At 40.8% G+C, this 19,803-nt stretch overlaps 1 protein-coding gene across 1 annotated transcript in view; it reads left to right on the forward strand.

Moving 5' to 3' along the window:
- Nucleotides 1-14,663, forward strand: part of FAP (fibroblast activation protein alpha) — a 98,038-nt gene extending 83,375 nt beyond the window's left edge. Inside the window, exons 24-28 of the mRNA XM_089523308.1 lie at nt 6,285-6,384; nt 9,292-9,356; nt 11,150-11,222; nt 11,536-11,609; nt 14,340-14,663. Of these exons, the coding sequence (XP_089379434.1) occupies nt 6,285-6,384; nt 9,292-9,356; nt 11,150-11,222; nt 11,536-11,609; nt 14,340-14,438 (411 nt within the window). The 3' untranslated portion in view covers nt 14,439-14,663. The remainder of the gene's footprint in view (nt 1-6,284; nt 6,385-9,291; nt 9,357-11,149; nt 11,223-11,535; nt 11,610-14,339) is intronic.
- The last annotated feature ends 5,140 nt before the right edge of the window (nt 14,664-19,803 follow it).

Raw genomic sequence — 19,803 nt, forward strand, 5'->3', positions numbered from 1 at the left:
TTAGTCTGTCACTCCCAGTTTGTTTTTACTCTGTTCTGCTTTGGCCTGAAATATTATGAGAGTGAATGCCAATTAAGGCCAGACACCCAATAATGGGCAGATTTTTAATGTGAACCTGTACCATGTGGCTGGTATTAGAGATCAGTCTAATACTTATGTGCTAATTTCTTGCATTAACACATTTTTTGGTAGAAAAATATTTGGCTGAAGGTGACATAATTATGTACATGAGTATGCATCGGGATATTGTTAACCATTAAGCAGGGATGTCACTATGGCATGCAGAGGGGTTCAGACTCCACTGGGTGACACCTCAGAGGAGATGTCATGCGGTGCACTGGTGGAAAGAGGTGACTTCAGGATCTGCCAGCTCTGCTGGCTGGGTTGGAAAGCAAGTCTCCTCCCTTTCCCACATGGCCAACTTCTCCGCCAGACCCAGATAGATTGTGGGGCAGAAGCAGCAGCCCACTCCCACCAGCGCCCACTGCTGGAAAGGGATTGATTTTTGCATCTGGCAGCTCTGCTGGCTGGACGAGAAAGCAAGTCTCCTCTCTTTGTTTCCCAGCCCACCAGATCCAGAAAAGGCTGTTGAAGAGAGGAAGGAGTGTATTAAAAATGGCCTGCAATAAGTGTCAAATATATTAAGTACACCACTGCGTGTAAGATATTTGGATATTGGGCTAAGCATCTGGGAAAAGGTCTCTGTATGTATATGCTGAATTTGCTATGTCCCAAGAGCACAGAGCAGGTACCATTAATAGTACATGAAAAACACAGTTCTTGTTCCCAGACAGTCTTACAAAATAATTTGGTGTCTTCTGGTTGCCATTTGGGTGACATTCCCTTTCTATTCACATCCACCTTCTATTCTCTTTCCCTTCTTTTTAATTCTGATTTCTTGTGAGTTTCTGGATTTCTGGCCAATGGGAAGGAATTGTCTTCACATTTTAATGTCTATGCAGAGCTTGGAACAATTACTTTTGGACCAGAGACATCAAGCCAACATGGGCAGTGGTTATGCTGGCTGGAAGATTCTGGGAACCATTGTCCAAAAAAGGGATTTTTTTGTCCTTCTCTGGCCTGGGACAGAGGGCTGGCTGGCAGCGGCTTGTGTCCCTCTGGTGGGACACTGCAGCAGCCAAACTGCCCGGCATCCCTCTGCCCCAAAAAGAACCCAGAAAAACATTTGGCCATTGCTAGCAAACATATTTCAGGGTTTCTTCTTTCTTTTATAGTTATGGTTTACAGCCTATGTTTTTCAGATTCAGGATCTAACGTGACTTATACTGTTCTGTTTCTTAAACCTCCTAGTGAAGGAGGAACTGTTTTTCACAGCCTCCTACTACTTATAGGGTGAAAATTAAAATGATTTTGAAGGCTGCCAAGATTTGGCATTTTGCCTTTTGCCCATGCTACATCCATTTCTTCATTTCTGCTACATCATTTTCTTCATATACTCACTTGATATAGTTACCTGCACATTTTATTGCATTTAGAAACAACAACTGATAGATTACATCTTTCTCCACTCAGTTATAGTGACTGCTCATCTTCAGACTGCAGACACCTTTTGTACCTGTGGCTTCCTTGCTTTCTTAATTTTTAAATGGCTAGTGGTGTTCCTTTGCAGCAGAAAATAAAATAAAAAATCTTGTGGCAGATAGACTAACTATCATTTATTATAGCATAAGCTTTAATGGACTGTAACCCTCTTCATTAGATTTTTGGAACTTTTGTATATTTTTATGTGATTTTATATAGTTGTAGATGATTTTAATTGTTTAGAATTTTATTGAGATTTTTAAATGTTTTATCTGTGACCTGCCTTGGGTTCCTCTTGAGAGAAAGGTGGCGTACAAAATAAATAAATAAATAAATAAATGCACGATGCATTATCCAGCTATATATAAAGTACAACTGGTTAGTAGTGGCATTGGAGACAGTGGGTCAGAGAGAAATTAAATACAAGAAGTTTGGACAGTGACAATTACAATATTAACTCTCGTTATGCACAAAATTGTTGTGGATAGCAAAACATCCTGGCACAAGGTAAGCCAGTTAACTCTGGACATTATCACACGGGAGGAATGTCTCTCAATTTAGAAAGAAAAGAAAGTAGGGCCAATTCGGAAATGAACACTATTATGCGGATGGTTATCAAACGCACAGAAAAACACAGTTCCCATCCCAAAGCCAAATAATGCAAATGCAAAAGAAGTTATCATATGAGTACATACCCTTCGTAGCCTAGAATTCAAATTAGCATCCCTGCACATGTGCAGTGAAGTCAGAATCGGATTGTGATCTTTTTACACTTCCAGCCGGGCTTGGCTCCAGTTCCCATGTTTTTGCCTTGTTTCACGTTATTTGTTCATTCATTATCCTTTATTTCACGTTATTTAGGCAATTCATGTTATTTGTTCATTCTTTACCCTTTATTTCATGTTATTTAGGCAAAAGCTAGATTTAATGTAATTCCCTCAGCGCTCCTTGAGGGTCGTTTCAAGGGAACCCCCTACCATGAACGGGTTTGTCCCTGTGGTGAAGGATCCGTTGAGTCCTTAGAACATGTTTTATTTTTATTTTTTTTGTATTTTTTATAAAGATGAGAGGTCAAGATTAATTTCTCCCCTCCTGTGCAAGTTCCCGGGTAGATCATACAGTTGGTACATGGAATATTTGTTGAATGATGCTAAGAAAAGCAAAACGGAAACAGTGGCTAAGTTTCTTTTCTCTGCTGTTAAAACACGTAAGATCATGAGTTAATCTAAATGAACAGTTTTGTTTTGCATTTTGCTCTTGGTGCATCTAAATAAATACTCACCTAGATTTTGTATCCAAGGTTTAGTATTATCCAATATATTTGAGAATGTTTTAATTTATATATAAATGTTTACTCTATGAGCACGACATGAACATCTTTCTCATGGGCTTATCTTAACAAGTTCACGTATTTTAATGTTTTAAATGTTTTAAATGTTTTATATGTTTCATATATTTTGCTGCTAATGGCCTGTCAGCTGAAATAAAGTTGATTGATTGATTGATTGGTTATTTAGGCAATTCACCAATTCAAAACCAGTCCAAAGTAACCTTGTACTTGGTTTGAGCATTGGACTATGACTCTAGAAGGTAGAGATAGAATCCCACTGGGTGACCTAGTGCAAGTCACACTCTCTCAGCCGCCTCAGAAAATGGCAATGGCAAACCCTGTCTGAATAAACCTGCCAGGAAAACCCTGTGACAGGGTCACCAGAGAGAAAGAGAGAGCCAATCCCTTCCCTCCAGCTGAAGAGGAGAGCCAGAAAGGGCTGAGAGGAGGAGGGGGGGGAGGCTGTGTGTGTGTCTCTGTGGGGAGGGCTGCTTCATTCCCAAAACAGCTCCAGAAATACTCCAAGAGGAGAGAAAAGTCCCCCACACCCAGAGGGAGGGAGGGAGTGAGGAAAAAATTGCAGCCAGCAAAGGCACTTGGGAATTGTAGTCTGATTCGAAGGCAATCTAAGGGTGACCGAGACATGCGTTCCAAACCTGCCAAATTTGAATTGAATGAAATGGAATAGTATTTGTAAATTCTGTATTTCCCTGAATTTACACATCTCTCGGTTGACCCTGGATTGGGTTCAAATTGACCTAGCATTGACTTCGATTGCATGTGATAACCTCTCACACAACAACATGAATCCGCATGATTGCATCTGGGATCACACTGCATTGACCTTCCAATTTCCCCCAGTTTCCCCCGTGTGATAACGACCTCTGTCATGTGGTAGGATTCTGTGCTCCTAATTCAAATCTCTGGTGATAGACCAGAAGTTCGTAATCACTTTTTGTTCAAATCCTCTCTCATGGCTCATTGCCTTCTCTTGTTGAAATGTTCTATTGTCTCCTTCCCAGATTTCCTCAGATGTCATCTCCTCTGCCTCCCTCATGTCCATTCTTCCAGCCGTGACCTCTGTTTTATCTACTAGTTCCTTAATATTTAGGTTACACCAGGACAAGACATACAAGCAGCAAGTGGGAGAGAGCTAGTGCTCCACCTAGGAGTATTGATGACAGGCAGCTAAACCTTTCAGGAGGGTGGGTGGGATCAAGCAGTGAGGAATTACATAACTGTGTGGGATGATTGGTGCTTGTTCCATTACATGTCTTGAGGTCTGTGAGCAAAGGCACTATATGCTCATGATCCAAATCTTTATTTAGATATGACATGAATCTTGTCAGTGGCTGTGTGATTTATTGGCTGGGCTCCTACTGAGATGGCACTTGCTGAGAAGCCAGGGAGAATATTTTCAGCGGGATAGGCCCCTTTAGCAGCTAGTGCTTTGTTGCTGTTTACTTGTTTAACCCACATCCGGGTGGGAATCCTGCTACCCTCTAGATGCTGTGGGTCTACAAGTTCTAGAAGCCCTATTCAGTAGTCAGGAATGTTGGGAGTTGCAGTCTGACATCTCAGGGGTAACATGATTCCCAACCTGACTTTTATGTGTTTATGTAGGAGGAAATCTCATTCCCTTTAGTGGGGTGGACACTGCCCACAGCTAGCACAGGCACTGGCTTATCCCTTAAGCTAACTACTATAGATACCCTATAGCACCCTAGAAAGCTGCCAAAGTTTCCACTGAATTTTTATGACAACTGCAAAGGTGGCAGAAAACTTGGTGGGGGTGCTGCATTGAGCTGACAGCAGCAAACACAGCAGTACTGAAATCCCATTGGGGTTCAGAGCAACCCCCACACCACTCCAGAAAGTGGTCACCTGCTAACATATGCTCTGCTTGTATATTTGTAAATAGACATTATGGAGACATCTCCCTCCCATCCAAAGGAAAATAAACCCACCGGTGCTCCCTTTGGACTTGGCTCCACACAGGGAAATGGGGAAGATTTAACAGTCCCATAAAAATCAGGCTGGCTTGGACCAAAGGCCAATGTAAGTCAGCATTGTAAGTCAGCTCACACAGTTGCCAACCAGATGTCTTAGGGAAGCTCACAAGTAGGAAGGACCAAAATAGCACTTTACCGTTTTGTTTCCCAGCACACTGCTCTACCTCCCTGGAGGGATTCATATAGTCATCATGACTAGTCAATATTGACTCACCCTCCATAATTCATCTAATTCTCATATAAAACTAGCCAAGTTGGTGGCCTCTACCACATACCTTCCATCATTTCACAGATGAAAACCAGGACATGTGTGGCCAAGCAATACCAGTGCGGTCAGGATGGCAAAAGTTATCAATCAGGAAGAACAAACCAGATAGAAGAAAGTAGTAGTAGTTGCTCCCCCCCACAAAGTCTAACAGGAGGGGTAAGATTCTATGCCTCTTCTCCTCCCCCCCTCCCCAGTAAATTTCATGCAAACTATTTTTGCACTTTGAACTCAGTTTGTAACAACTGAAATAAGATGAAGGGGGAAAGTGGGAGAAAGAGAGAGAAACTGGGACTTTTTAAAAGCTGATGGAAAGTGCCAAATCAGGACAGTTGGAGGACATGCTACCACTTCCTTGGTAGTGAATTCCATTATTTAAATATGCACATTGTGGAAAAAATATTTCATTTTCTGGATCTTCCAGCATGTAGATTCAGCGGATGCTCTGGATTCTAGTATTACAACAGAAGATGATAAAACAACTTATCAAAGCCTCTCTCTCTTAGTAAAATTATGCCTCCCACTGAGCAAAGTGTGATCCCTGGGCATCTTGTGGCTTTTGGGACCCCAAAGTGACCCCTCAAACCTCTCAAAACCATCACAATCCCCCCCCCCCATTTAAATTTTTCAGTTTGATTTTGAGGTGATTTTTTTGCCCTTAAACTATGTCAAATCTTCCAAAACTGCATAAAAAGGCAGTAGTTTGTTCCTTTTACCCCATCCCACCCACCCTAATTTCCTCAAACGGACCAAAAAACCCAGCAAAAAATTAGCCAAAATAGTGGCTGTGAGTGACATCACTTTGGGCATGCTGAAAGGTGTTGCTGTGTCCCACCGGGCAGGCATAGGTACTAAAAATGGCCCCTGACTTGTTTGCATTTGCCCACACCTACTATAGAAGGTTTGAGTGTGGATACTCCTACTTGTGAATCAAATCCATAAAGATATTGTGTAAATGAAAAGTGCGTGGTCCTGTGCCAGCTCTATTTGGTCCTGTGCCTGGTAGAGGATGATTCAGGAGAAGTCTTGGCTGCCAAAACAAATGCTTTCTTTGGCTTGAGCATTTTACTACTTGGATTCTTAGAGAGCAAATGCTTTCCTGCAGAGTATTAACTTCCCTCTTGTTTCTTTCTAGTCCTATGGTGGCTACGTAGCTTCGCTAGCACTTGGATCTGGCACAGGAGTGTTTCAGTGTGGAATAGCTGTTGCTCCTGTCTCCAGCTGGGAGTATTATGGTATGGAAAAAAATGATGGCAAACACCAATCCTTTAAAGCCCGACATAAACAGTGAATTATTTTAGAAACTAGGTCACTGTGAAGGACTTGGTCACACCTGCAAAACTGCACAGTCTCACCGAGAAACAAATTCTTCGAAAAGACATCTTATTTTTAAATCAAGTCCTATTACCTCTGCCATGGCTGTTGTGGCAATGATTTGTGTTGTTATTATATTGCCAAGACAGATATTCTTAAAACACAGTAAAATTATTGTTAATAAGGAAAAAGAAGAATCATCATCCTTGCCACTCAAACATAAACATAATTCTATTCAGGATGCTCTTGGGCCTTCAGCAGTAAGGAAAGGTATGTATGGAAAATTTTTGAACAATCCATTTAGATCAGGAATGGGAAATGTGTGGCTGTCACTGCCTACACAGGCTAAATGTGTTCCATCACTGGCTATGCTGGCTTAGAGTTTCAGGCCAATAAAATCTGAGGGGCTACACCTTCCTCACTCCTATTTTAGGCAGGAGAGTTAGTACATTTAAGGGTATTATTGAAATTATGCACCCAAGTTCTGTAACCAGAATAAAGAATGAAAATAATAAGTCTACAAATAGTATGCCAATATTACTTGTTTGTGGGCCTCAACTCAGTCCTGTGTTAGCAACAAACAAACAAACCATTTGTTTAGAACAGGTCTCACAATGCTGTGTTAGGAATACTGCCTTGGTTATAAAATCACAGAACAGTAGAATAATAAACCCCATCTGATTTTGGAAGCTCAGCAGGGTCAGCCCTGGTTAGTATTTGCATGGACTGCCAATGAATACCAGGTCCTGTAGGTTATATTTCAAAGGAAGGAACTGGCAAAATAACTTCTGAGTATTCCTCACCTAAGAAGTTGTTGTTGTAGTGTGTGTGTCTTCAAGTTGTTTCTGATTTATGGCAACCCTAAGGCAAACCTATCATGGTGTTTTCTGGGGTTGAGAGTGTGTGACTCAGCCAAGGTCACCTAGTAGGTTTCCCTAGCCAAGCAGAGATTCAAACACTGATTGCCAGAGTCATAGTCCAACATAGCCCAATGTAGTCAATGCTCAAATCACTACACCACACAGGTGTACACCCTATGAAATCCATGAGGTTAGCATAAGTTGGTAGGTGACTTGAAGGCACAGACACAGATAGAGAATAATAGAAGGGAAAGAAAGAAATAGGTTGAATTAATGCTTCATTCACTGGATAGCATGAAGTACAAAATTTAAATTCAAGGGATTTGATCCTCTTCAGTCTCTGTAAGAGCATATTTGGGATGGTCCATCCAAAGCAGATCCAGGTGCTAGTCCCCACTGAACCGTGAAACTCAATGAGTAATATTGGGACAGTCACTCGCTTTCAGCATTACCTACCTCACCAGGTTGTCATGAGGATAAACTGGGAAGGTAGAAAACAATGGGTGCTGTAGGGCTGCCAAGCATCCTTTACTACAATGGATGTCACTTATTTGAAGACTTGTTCCTTATACAGCTGGCAGATGTTCCTTCTTATGTTTTCTGTTTGATGGTTGGGAAGTTTTCCCCTTTTAATACAGATGTTCTTTGTATTACAGAGATGCTAAAAATTTTGTATATGGGAAGATTAGGGTCCTTCATAAAGACAGAAAGACATGTAATTTATTAATGTGGACAATAGGTTAATTTTGCAGAGAACTACATAACTAGTCCAACCAAAATCAATACTTTCATTTGGTATTTTAGTAGAACACAAACTTGTTAATGGCTACATCCTGGTTATCAACATTGTATATCATGAATTTTGAGTCTCATATTGCTGTTTTGAAAATCTGACAGCACTAGTATGCTGCCTTGAGTTTATTGGAGGAAAGGCAGGATATAAATGTATAAATGAAGTAAAAAGAAAGCCATTTCCATACACTTTTTACACTTCTTTGGGCCACAGCAAATATGTTTACATTTTAGCTCTTCTGTAGCAAGAAAGACACTGCATTTATCAGTAAAACATCCAAGAACTAGATCATTTGGAAATTCATATTCACAGTTTTCTTCTGGGTTTAGGAATAGGAGAGAACATCTGTATTAAATGAAAGAAGTGGTTAATAGATTTTCCTTCCTTTTTCAAAAAATATATATGCGCAAATGAATTACGTGATCATCTGTGGCATTTTACAAGCTAAAAAGAGTTTATTTCGGTGGACATGCATGGCTTAAGATACTGCCAATTTAACATTTATGATGGAACTTCACCAGGGCCTCCTGGGACTGGTTCCCTACTAATGATAATTCCACCCTGCACCCCCATATTCTGACTCAAGTATTCCCAGAAGAAAAACTAAATACATACGTTCTCTAAATACAGGAAGACATGTTGCTGCCAAAGTTAAGCAATGCATTATCAGGATGCTACAAAAGGAGGTACCCCCCATCTCCCAACATTTGCAGTGGCAAAGCTGTTGCAAGAGATTTTGCTGCCTGGTTGTGCAGCACAGCAAATGTTGTATATACACAGGTGGGCACACACACACCAAGTAAAGTTGTTTCATGACAAATTAAATAAGTAACTATCTGCTACCTTTTCAAAATGCCCACAATTTGCTGCCTGTGGCAAGCACCTCAGTCTGTGTAAAAATAGTGTCAGCTACTTGGGCTACCATATATTTCTATGTCTGGTGCCATCTGCCTGGTACCTCACAAGTCACAGCATGATGTACTGGACAAACATTTAACATTTATTATCAAGATTATAAAAAAATGCGAGCCAGCTACATGAACATTGTCCTGAACGCCCTGTGAAGAACAGACATACATGCATAGACATATTTCCTGTTCATGCATGTTTTTATATATATGGTGTCACAGCACTGACTGTAAATTACAGAATTTTCTTTATGTTGTGTATTATAGCATCCATCTACACAGAAAGATTTATGGGTCTTCCAACGGAATCAGACAATCTTGACCACTACAAAGTAAGTGCTGTGGAAAATTACCTATTTAATATCAGTCTCCGCCATACCACACTTCCTTTTCTTGTCTCTATTATGTGTGTGCTGCACTCCCTCTGTCCCACCACTGCTGTTTTTTCCAACTGACTTTATACCAAATCAGTTTCGCTGCCGAATTGCTGCCTGGGTTCATCCTGGATGGAGCCCGAGTCATCTAAACCACTCCTATGGCCATTTTTAGAAGTGTTTTTTTCACATGGAAGCTTCTTACTTTTAAAAATGGCTGTGGAAGTGGCTTTGACAAACAGAGCTGCATCCGGGATGGACCTGGGTGGCGATTTGGTGGTGATAGGACCCAACTGTCTGATAGGACCCAACTGCCTCCCAAATTAGCACTGAATTCAGGAAAGGTATGCTGCTGTTTTAACCCCATGCGATAGGGTCCCTAGTTTGGAAGAAGTAGATGGGAGAAGAGAATGCTTTTTTGCCAGTGCTATAGAGGGGGATTTTCAAACTACACATTTACAGTGTAATAATTACACTTTAACTGCCATGGCAATAGCCTATGGAATCCTGGCATTTGAAATTTGGAGAGGGCCATTTAGAATTGTCAGCCAGAGAACCTCTGTACTTTAGCACCTCTAAATTACAAATCCCAGGCTTCTACAGCATGCAGCTATGGCGGTTCAAATAGACTTATAGAGCTATTAAGGGAGAGAGTAGCTTGCATGTTGTTCAGAGGTTCATAAAAATAATATATAAAGCTGATCATCTTGTATGAATAGAAATCCACTTCCCTCTTCACCATAACACACTGACTGCAAATTAATACAATCTTTGAGGAAGATTTTCCCTGCAAATATATGTTCTCCTGGCATAACTAAAGTGTGCCACCAAAAAAAGACACAAAAAGAAACCTACCACATCTTCAGTACAAGGTTTAGCTGTTTTAATCATGTTTTTAAAATAATGTTGATGTTTAATTCCTTTTTGACTTTGTAGATTAATGTTGTAGTTGAATCTTTAAAATTATTGTAAGCTACCTTGGATCCCTTTTTGGGAGAAAGGTGGGATATAAATGCAATAATAAATAAATAAACAAATAAATAATAAGGTTAGGTTCAAATTTCTCTTCTGACATGTTGGTTGGAGAATGGATAGATGATCAACAGCCAGTGATAGCAGTTTCGAAACACCCCTTTGACTCCTTGTGAGCAGGTGTGAGTATACCAGGACATGCTCATCATACATACGAAGTGCCTGCTCACCTTGTTCCCTTTCCCTCTCTTACATGTGGCAGTAAAATGAGCCTCCCCAGCTCAGAATGCTCCTGCTAGTGGAGAGGAGGAATGGAGAAAAGGCAGTCATCACTGCCTTTTTCTTCACTCACAGATCCCTCAATGTTCCTGTAAGCCTGGGGCTGTTGTGGGGTTCACAGGTGAGTGGGAAATTGATGACAAGTCCCCTCTGTTTTCCACTAGTGAGCTTCCTCCACTTAATCAGAAACCTCCTGTGGTCAGAAGGTGCCTTTTGGTCCATGGGAGGCAGATTTTGGATAAATCATTAACTTTCTCTTGCCATTCCAGTCCCCTTAACCTTTCCTTCAGGATGTCTGCAGCAAACATTTGCAGGAAATCCTTGACAAGATCAGCAAATTCTATGATTTAAGAATTGTTTTTTGATATTACACATAAGAACTGCTTACTTATTGTCTTATTGGCCACACAGTAGTACAGGGCAGCTAACAATGAAGAAAAGCATCCATCCTTTTGCGTTTGGCAACCATTGAATAGTTCATTGTTTCTCCCACTTTGCAGAATTCAACAGTGATGGCAAGGGCTGAGAACTTCCATAATGTGGATTACCTTCTCATCCATGGAACAGCAGATGGTGAGGTTTATGAAAAGCCAGTACTCATCTCCTGAAAGAGAATCACTTTGTTTTAAGAAACATTAAGCATTTTTCTGTATGGGTCAGTACTTTTAGACGCATTTCCATTTTCCATCCAGCACATCAAGCAGTGCTGACTCATTGTTGATCATGTCTGTGGTGTAGTTTGATAAGACATGACATGAATCTAATGCACCACATTTGTGTGCTTTCTGATATTTGTCAGTTGTGTGGGTTGAGTTCTTTTTTCATTTTAATCAGCCATTTTCATCTTCCTAATTCCACATCTTTTCTTCCTTTTATATTGTTTCAGATAATGTGCATTTTCAGAACTCAGCACAGATCTCCAAAGCCTTAGTCAATGCACAAGTGGATTTCCAGGCCATGGTAGATACTTTCAAGCTATTTAAGTATTAATTTATAGTCCTAATAACAATACGATGATGCTACACTTGGGCTTATAAGGGATTTAGAGCTCAGCAAGAAGAAGGCACTTGTCTAACACAGCTTAGGAAAAATACTAAGTGGGTTTGATTCCAAAATCACTCACCAGAATGTTTTTCTTCATTATAATTTTGTTTGTAACAGACATAGAGCACTGCTTTTCCAAAGGTAGAGGAGGAATTGCTACTTCCAGCAAGATGCCACCCCTTTTTACCCCAGACCGCACCAACCAAATGGCATGGCCTCTGGGAGGCCTAAAAAGAATCCACTCCCAGCAGATTCTTTTTAGGCTGTGTGCGGCTCGCCATTGGCACACTTGTGCACAATCATGACATCTGTGAGGTGCTGTTTTGGTGCTGCAATGCGTGTACATCATCATTGCATGCCCCGTGTGGATGGAGGTGCGGCAAGATGGCACACAGGTGCCAATATTGGGGCTGGGCACGTGTGAATGCCCAGCCCTACATAGCCCTAATTTCCTTCCCAGCCCAGAATCAGACAATCTTGAGCACTACAGAGTAAGAACTGTGGAAAATTATGTATTAATGTCAGTTCCTTCCCCTCACTTTATTTTCTTGTTCCCATTATGTGTGTCCCACAGCCCCACTATTGCTGTTTCTTCCAGCTTACTTTATCACAAATTGATATTTGTGCTACTATAGTGGGGGCTTTTCAAACTACACATTTATGATCCCATGATTACACAGCTGCCATGGCAACATCCTATGGAATCATGAGATTTGAAATTTGGAGGGTTGTTAGCCAGAGAGCCTCTGAATTCTCAGCCAGAGAACCTCTGTAGTTTAGTGACTCTAAACTACAAACTCTTGGATCCCACTGGATGCAGCCAGTAAGGAGAGGGCAGTTTTTAAAAGTAAATATATAAAGTTGGTCATCTTGTAGAACTAGACATTCACATCCCACTCCTCCATAAGCTGACTGAAAATTAATACAATCTTTGAGGGAGATTTTCACCAGAAATATGTGTTCTCCTGGCATCACTAATATGCCCCATGAAAAAGTTCTAGGACATCTTCACAAGGATTAGCTGTTGTAATGATGTTTTAACTAATGTTGATGTTAAATTTCTTTAACTTTTGTAAATTAATGTTTTAGTTGTACCTTTTAAAAATTATTTTTGGTGAAAAGGCAGAATATAAACACAATAACTTTATAAGTAAAATAAACACATGCCACAGTCCCTACCAAGTATTCCTACAGAACATGAACAGCATCTGCCTGCTCTGGACATTCAGTGATTCAGTGTGTTGGCTGGCAGTACTTTCTGGAAGCTCCATTCTTCATTGGACCATTCATTCCTCATTGGACCTTCATTCTGGGGTGAAGCATAGGACACTTAATTGATCCCGCAAAGCTGAGTGCCTCCTTAAGTTATCTCATAGATGGGAACCTAGACCCATGTGCCTGGTGGGGTGCATGTGTTGTGCCCCCCATTTCCAGATGGCAGAATGTCCCCACATTCTGGTGCCCCCCCCCACCCCAAATCTGGCCACTCTTCCAGCATGTGGAATGAGAAGGGGCATTGGGGAGCAGGGATGCTGCCTGATGGTTGCTTCCATGGCATATGCTATCGATATAATTGGGAAATTACTTTAATTCTAAGGATTACAGTTTAACATGTTTTAAAAGTATCTCTTTATTGTCAATTTCTGAGAAGTGATTAAACTGTCACATTTTTGTTACCTTGTTTAAGAAGTCAGAATGCTAGAAGACACTAAGAACTTTATCGCACCCATTTTTTTTAGCGTTAAAGGTATGGGAAGAGGACGCTCGTGTGCATGCACGACCAGCCAGAAACGGATTTTACCGCATGTCAAAGCGTCCCCCAAAAGGCCCCGTTCTGTTCCGTTGCTCCAAGCCATCCTCCTTCAGTGCTGAAGTGTGTGAAATGTTCTGGTCAGAATTCTTCCGATCGAGCAAAATGGCGCCTGTCAGCACTGAAGGAGGACGGCTTGGCGCAACAAAACAGAACGGGGCCTTTTGGGAGACGCTTTGACGTGCAGTAAAATCCGTTTCTGGCCGGTTGTGCGCACACACGAGCGTCCTCTTCCCGTACCCTTAACGCTGAAAAAAACGGGTGTGATAAAGTCCTAAGTAGTAAAGCTGTGCTTCCAATAACTATAAAAGTAACTAAGGCGGTTGCAGTTACACCACAGCAAGACTTAAATTATGCTTTGTCATGTTACAGCTATGGTTGATTATTGCAAAAGAAAATTAATTATATGTAATTAGCTATTTGTAACTACGGTAGTTATTTCTAAATTCTGGCTGCTGTATATCAAGCTTTTCTGTCCCATCACTGTGATTGGTTTCCTCCCTACTTCTTTCCTCTCCCCCTCTCCTCCCACAACCACTGAGTTACAATGCAAGACAGAAAACCTAATGTTTTATCACATTCACTGAGGGACTAAAAAAACTTTTTATTGTTCTTTGAATAGCAAACTTTTAGCTCCCAAACACCATTTTACAAACTGTTCTAAAAACTCTTTTAAAAAATGTTTTTTTTTTACAGTACTGGGGGTAGATGTAGGACTGCAATTTAATATATACAAGTCAGTCTCCCTCCCCTCACAGAATAACATGCATTGATACTTTGGAACCTAGTCATCAGCTGTAGAATTAAAATTTCTTAATGTTTCTCTTTCTTTTCAGTGGTATGCTGACCAGAACCATGCGATTCCAGGCCTTTCACTTAAGCACCTCTACATTCATATGACTCATTTCCTCAAGCAATGTTTTTCTCTGCCTTAAGAAGATATTTTCTCCCTCCTCTGTCTGTCTTCATAAAGAGAAGGATGCTGTTCTTTGCTATGAAAGCCACATTAACTGCACAGATTAAGCATATTTTGAAGGTAGAATAAGGAAGTAAAAATTAGGGACAGCTTAGTGTTTATAGTTTATTATTGACACTTGTGCATCAGCGGATCATATGACATTTTGTTGAGGAACAATTATTTGTTAGAAAACAAAGGAACAATAAAATAACATGAATATTTTAAATATTTCACATCCTGTTTCTTTCCCATCCTCAAACATCCAATTTAAACCTCCAGTTTATCCTCACATATCACTGATATGTCCATGAAGGGGGGAAAAGAGCATCAAGAAGTGACTTCTAACCTAGCAACAAAGGAAGGAGCCATAGGGGGTTCAGGGTGAATAATGAATTAGCATGGGATATGTAAAAGAAGGGTCTTATAGAAAGCATCCAGGGGATTTCATTTTCATGTTGGGAAACATAGTAGTGAGACAATAAGCAGATCTATGTGATTTAACGTTTCTTGTATTGTGCAAACCATGTATGGTTGTGTGTATGGAGCTCAAATATTTATCGAACAACCAATTCCTTAACTCAAGGGACAGTTTATCTGGCTTAAGACTTTGATCTGAGCATTAATTTAGCATCCTGTTATTGTTGTTTTTTGCATGCAACAAATATTTCTGTCTAGTGGGATCCCACCATATTGTTGTTGTGGGCCTTCAAAGTGTTTCCGAGTTCTTCAGAGGGGGTTTGTCTTTGCCTTCCTCTAACAAGCTCTGAGAACATGTGAGTTGCCCAAGGTCACCCAGTAGGTTTCCATGCCTGAGTGGCAATTTGAACTCTGGTCCCCAGAGTCATATTCCAACTCTCACATCATTATACCATGCTGGCTCTCCAGCACCATATTACTAGTAAAAGCAAAGCATTAGAGTGACTACTGAGGAAAGATAAGGAAAGAAGTACAAAGCAAGGCTGCAGTTGTTTATTAAGAAAACAAAAATAATGATCAAACTATTTACATAACTTCAAGGTAAATAAGACACCAAAAGTAAGAATTTTCTATGTGTTGGCTCAGTCATTAATCAAAATGAAGGCAATAGTAAAGAATTCAGGGAATAACCATGAAAGAAGTAGATGAGCTCCTCAAGTGTAAAGGTAAATCATTGAATATCAAGACCACCAAACAGGTGTATTGACTCAATCAAGGAAGCCGTGGCTCTGAATTTGCAACACCTTGGCTCAGGGCTCTTGGAGGTCTCTCCTTCATAGGGTCACCATAGGTTGAAGCTTACTTGATGGCAAATAACAAGTAGAAAGTACTCCAGTGAGGTATGAATAATACAGAAGATGCAAAACTTCATGCTTATGTCAGCCAAAGCTAAGCCCTGGAAAAGGTCTAATAAGCCCAGGTAGCATGTTGGCACTAAGCCCAGTGCTATAATACTTGGCTGTTTTCAGGTTGGTAGGTTATAATTGTTGTAGGTGTGCAGTCCAAGGTTAGCTCATATTTTGTGCCAGTAGAAATGATGGTGCCCATGGATGTCATATTTCAAGATCTGACTTGATGTTCTAAGATTTTATCTTCCTCCTAAGACAGTGGTTCTCAACCTTCCTAATATCGGGACCCTTTAATACAGTTCCTCATGTTATGCTCACCCCCAACCATACAATTATTTTCATTGCTACATGCACATATGTGTTTTCCGATGGTCTTAGGTGACCCCTGTGAAAGGGTTGTCCGACCCCCAAAGGGGTCTCGACCTACAGGTTGGGAACCACTGTCCTAAGACCACAGGGCCAAAACCAAGAGAGATGGCATCATATGTTCTGCTTGGTTTGGAAAATTTTGCTACTAGTTTCCTCCCTTCTATTTTCTTTTGCTGTCACTCCATCCAGCTCTCCACTCTGGTAATCTGTCACAGCCAGTTTCTTCCTCATCATCTGGGAGGCAACAAACTTGTTTCCAATGTGTTACTATGACCCATGTTTTAGTTTTCACATTCTTCCTCTTTTTCAGGCTCTGAGCTTCAGACCAAACTATATTACCGTTCTTAACCTGTTTTAAACTTGGAGTTGGCAGGAGATTTAAATAAAGTAACAAACATAATGGAGGAGACAAGTTCTAAACTAAGGTGTCTATACAGTTATTAACTACCATGGCTATTTCCTGTGGATTCCTGGGATTGGTACTTTGGTGAGATGCCAACAGAGTTCTCTGGATGAGAATTACAGTCCACCCTTCTTATACACAGATTATTTTATACACGTATTCAAGCATCCACGGTTTGAAAATGTTCAAAAAAAGTATAAATTTCAAATATCCATGTAACTTTCAACCATGTAAATTTCAAATATCAAACATTGATTTTCCATTTTTTATAAGGGACACCATTATATGTCATTATATTTAATGGGACTTGAGCATCAAAGGATTTTGCTATCCACGGGGGATCTTGGAACTAAACCCCAGCGTATAACAAGGGGCCACTGTACAAATGCCCTTCCCTCTACTAGCAATTCTATTGGATGCCATGGTAGTTACCATGGAATCAAAATGCTGTAACTGTCCCGTGTTAAAGTATCCTAAGTCCTATGCTACATAATCATAGTTGGAAGAGACCACAAGGGTCATTCAGTCTAACCCCCTGCCATGCAGCAGCTCACAATCAAAGGATCCCCATCAGATGGCCATGCAGCATCTCTTTAAAAATCTCCAAAGAAGGAGACTCCACCATACTCTGAAGGAGTGTGTTCCACTGTCAAACAAATCTTACTGTCAGGAAGTTCCTCTTAATGATTAAGTGGAATCTCTTTTCCTGGGGCTTACATCCATTGTTCCATGTTCTAGTCTCTGGAGCAGCAGAAAGCAAGCTTGCCCCATTTGACACCCCTTCAAATACTTAAACAGGGTTATCATATCACCTCTTAATTGTCTCTTCTCCAGACTAAACCTACCCAGCCCCCTAAGTCTCTCCTTATAAGGCATGGTTTCCAGACTTTTCATCATTTTGGTCGCCTTCTTCTGGACACACTACATATGGTTTAACAGTCATTCCTTCTTCCTAGGAAACCTTAGGAATTGTTACCTCTAGAAGCATTCTCATCACAGTCATCATACTACAATTCACAAGATTGCTGGGGGATGAGAGCCAGGACAAACTGATTCACAATCAATCTCCACTCTAGTATAAGTATACTCAAACTCAACTTGGGAGACTGTAGCCCTCCAGGTGTTTATGGTCTACATAGCATGCCCAGTGGTGAGAGATCATGGCAGCTGGAATCCAAAACCTTTTGGAAGGCCAGAATTGATCTACTGCATGAACTGAAGGGCACTGCTCTAACCAGGAAAAATACACTTTGAAGATACTTTCCAATGAGTAGTAGTCCATTATTAATTTTTAATAATAATGAATGAATTATTTGACATAAAAATAGTGATTAATAGATTAATCTAATCCAGACTGGTGTGGTAAAGTGGTTTGAGCATCAGGCTTTGACCCTGGAGTCCTGAATTCCCACTCAGCTATGGAAACACACTGGTGATCTTGGGCAAATCACTCTCCTTCAGCCTCAGAGGAAGGCAAAGACCAACCCCCTCTGAACATATCTTGCCAAGAAAACCATGTGATAAGGTTGCCAGAAGTTGAAAATGACCTGGAGGCACATAGCAACAATAACTAGTGCAGGAACAGGAACTCTTTGGACTTCCATATGATTTGGACTACAGCTCCCATAAGCATCCTGACATCACAATTGGTAAAGGACTGTGGGAGTTGTGATCCAAAACATCCAGAGTGCCCAATGCCCTGCATGCAAGCTCTACCAAGTTAAGCTTTCAGAAAGGAAGTTAACCTTTGCTAGAGTTTAGCTTCTTTTAGCCCAAGATAATTTTCTTACTGTGAAAAGAGATGATTTTTTTTTTCTTTAGAGAAAATAGACACATCTTTTATGTAAATGCCACTGCCAAGCTGTTTTGGATGATTAAATTATACTTTGGTAGGAAGACTTTAGAAAATATTAAAATCAGCAAAAGGTTTTTAGAAACATTGCCAATTAGGAGACACTAATGAGGTTTTTCTTTTTTTGTGGATAATGTAATTAGAATACAGCTGCTCTAATTGGTAAAACGGGGCAAAATTACAGCTCTGAGAAAGTTAAAATTAAAATAAGCAAATATAACATGGAATGAGGCTAATTAAAAGGGTGATTATATGGGTTCTGAATGTAATCTGCAATCAATGGCCTTGATCCCACTATAATTTAAAGTGAATTGCTGATAGGGTTATATGTCCATCGTTCCCACTTGAAACCGGTTGAAACTGGTTCTGATCCTACTGTGCTCGGTTTCAACTGCAATGAAGCATGGCAAATACACACACACGCACACACAAATGGCTTTCCTGACATTAGTTTTTTGGTGGCTCTTTTGAAAAGAATAAATTCTGAAGTGTGTTCTATAAGTGGGAATGCGGGATCTGAATCGAATCGTACTGGACGGGAGGGACTAATGACAGAGGGGGTCAGCAGAGGGGTGTTTACCATATATACCATAGATATAAAATACACACACACACACACACATACACACACCGAATATGCGATCCATTGTATTTTCAGCCACTTGCAATTACTTGGGCGGCAAGCCAGGTGAACGGACTGAATGGAGCTCAGCAAGACAGGTAATTGCAAAAGCAATGGAGTGCATATTCTGTCAATTTTTAAAATATATATATATATATATAGTTCCTAAGAAAGGCTCTAGTTGCTAAAGTTGCCCCTCTCAGTGCCTGCAAGGGCCCCGACCTCACCATCACCAAAGTGGAAGGTAACCCCTGCAGGAAACAGGGGTGAGGAGGAGAGTTCCTGGGCCAAGCAATAGCGCCAGCCTCAGCCTCTTTCTCTGGCAGGAAGCCCAACTCCCTCAGTCACATCCTCCTCCCTTCCCAGGACAGGTCCTACATTTCAGCCTTCCATCCTGGAGGAATCCCAAAAGGTCCTCCACTTGGAGCAGGGCTAAAAAGTGTGGCATTTAGCCTCTTTCTCTAGCAACAAGCCCAACTCCCTCAATTGTGTCCCCTTCCAGGAGGAATCCCTAGAAGCATGGCATTTACATTTGGAGCAGGACTAAGAAGCATGGCTTCCATCATCCCCTGGCCCCCCTCCATGTTTTCTTGAATGTGTTGCCGCTTGCGTCACTAATGACGTGTAGATAATTGATGTGCATTTTGAAGTGGCATAACCTAGTGGAAACGACAATCATACAAAAAAAAATACACCTGAATAATGAAAAGATCAGCTTTCATAGTGGGAACAACACCTCTGGAATCGATTCACCAACCTGGAGTGAAACAA

The sequence above is a fragment of the Sceloporus occidentalis genome, unplaced genomic scaffold (genome assembly GCF_023333645.1).
Source record: "Sceloporus occidentalis isolate IW3139 unplaced genomic scaffold, rSceOcc1.0.p SCAF_4, whole genome shotgun sequence".
NCBI classification, from domain to species: Eukaryota; Metazoa; Chordata; class Lepidosauria; order Squamata; family Phrynosomatidae; genus Sceloporus; species Sceloporus occidentalis.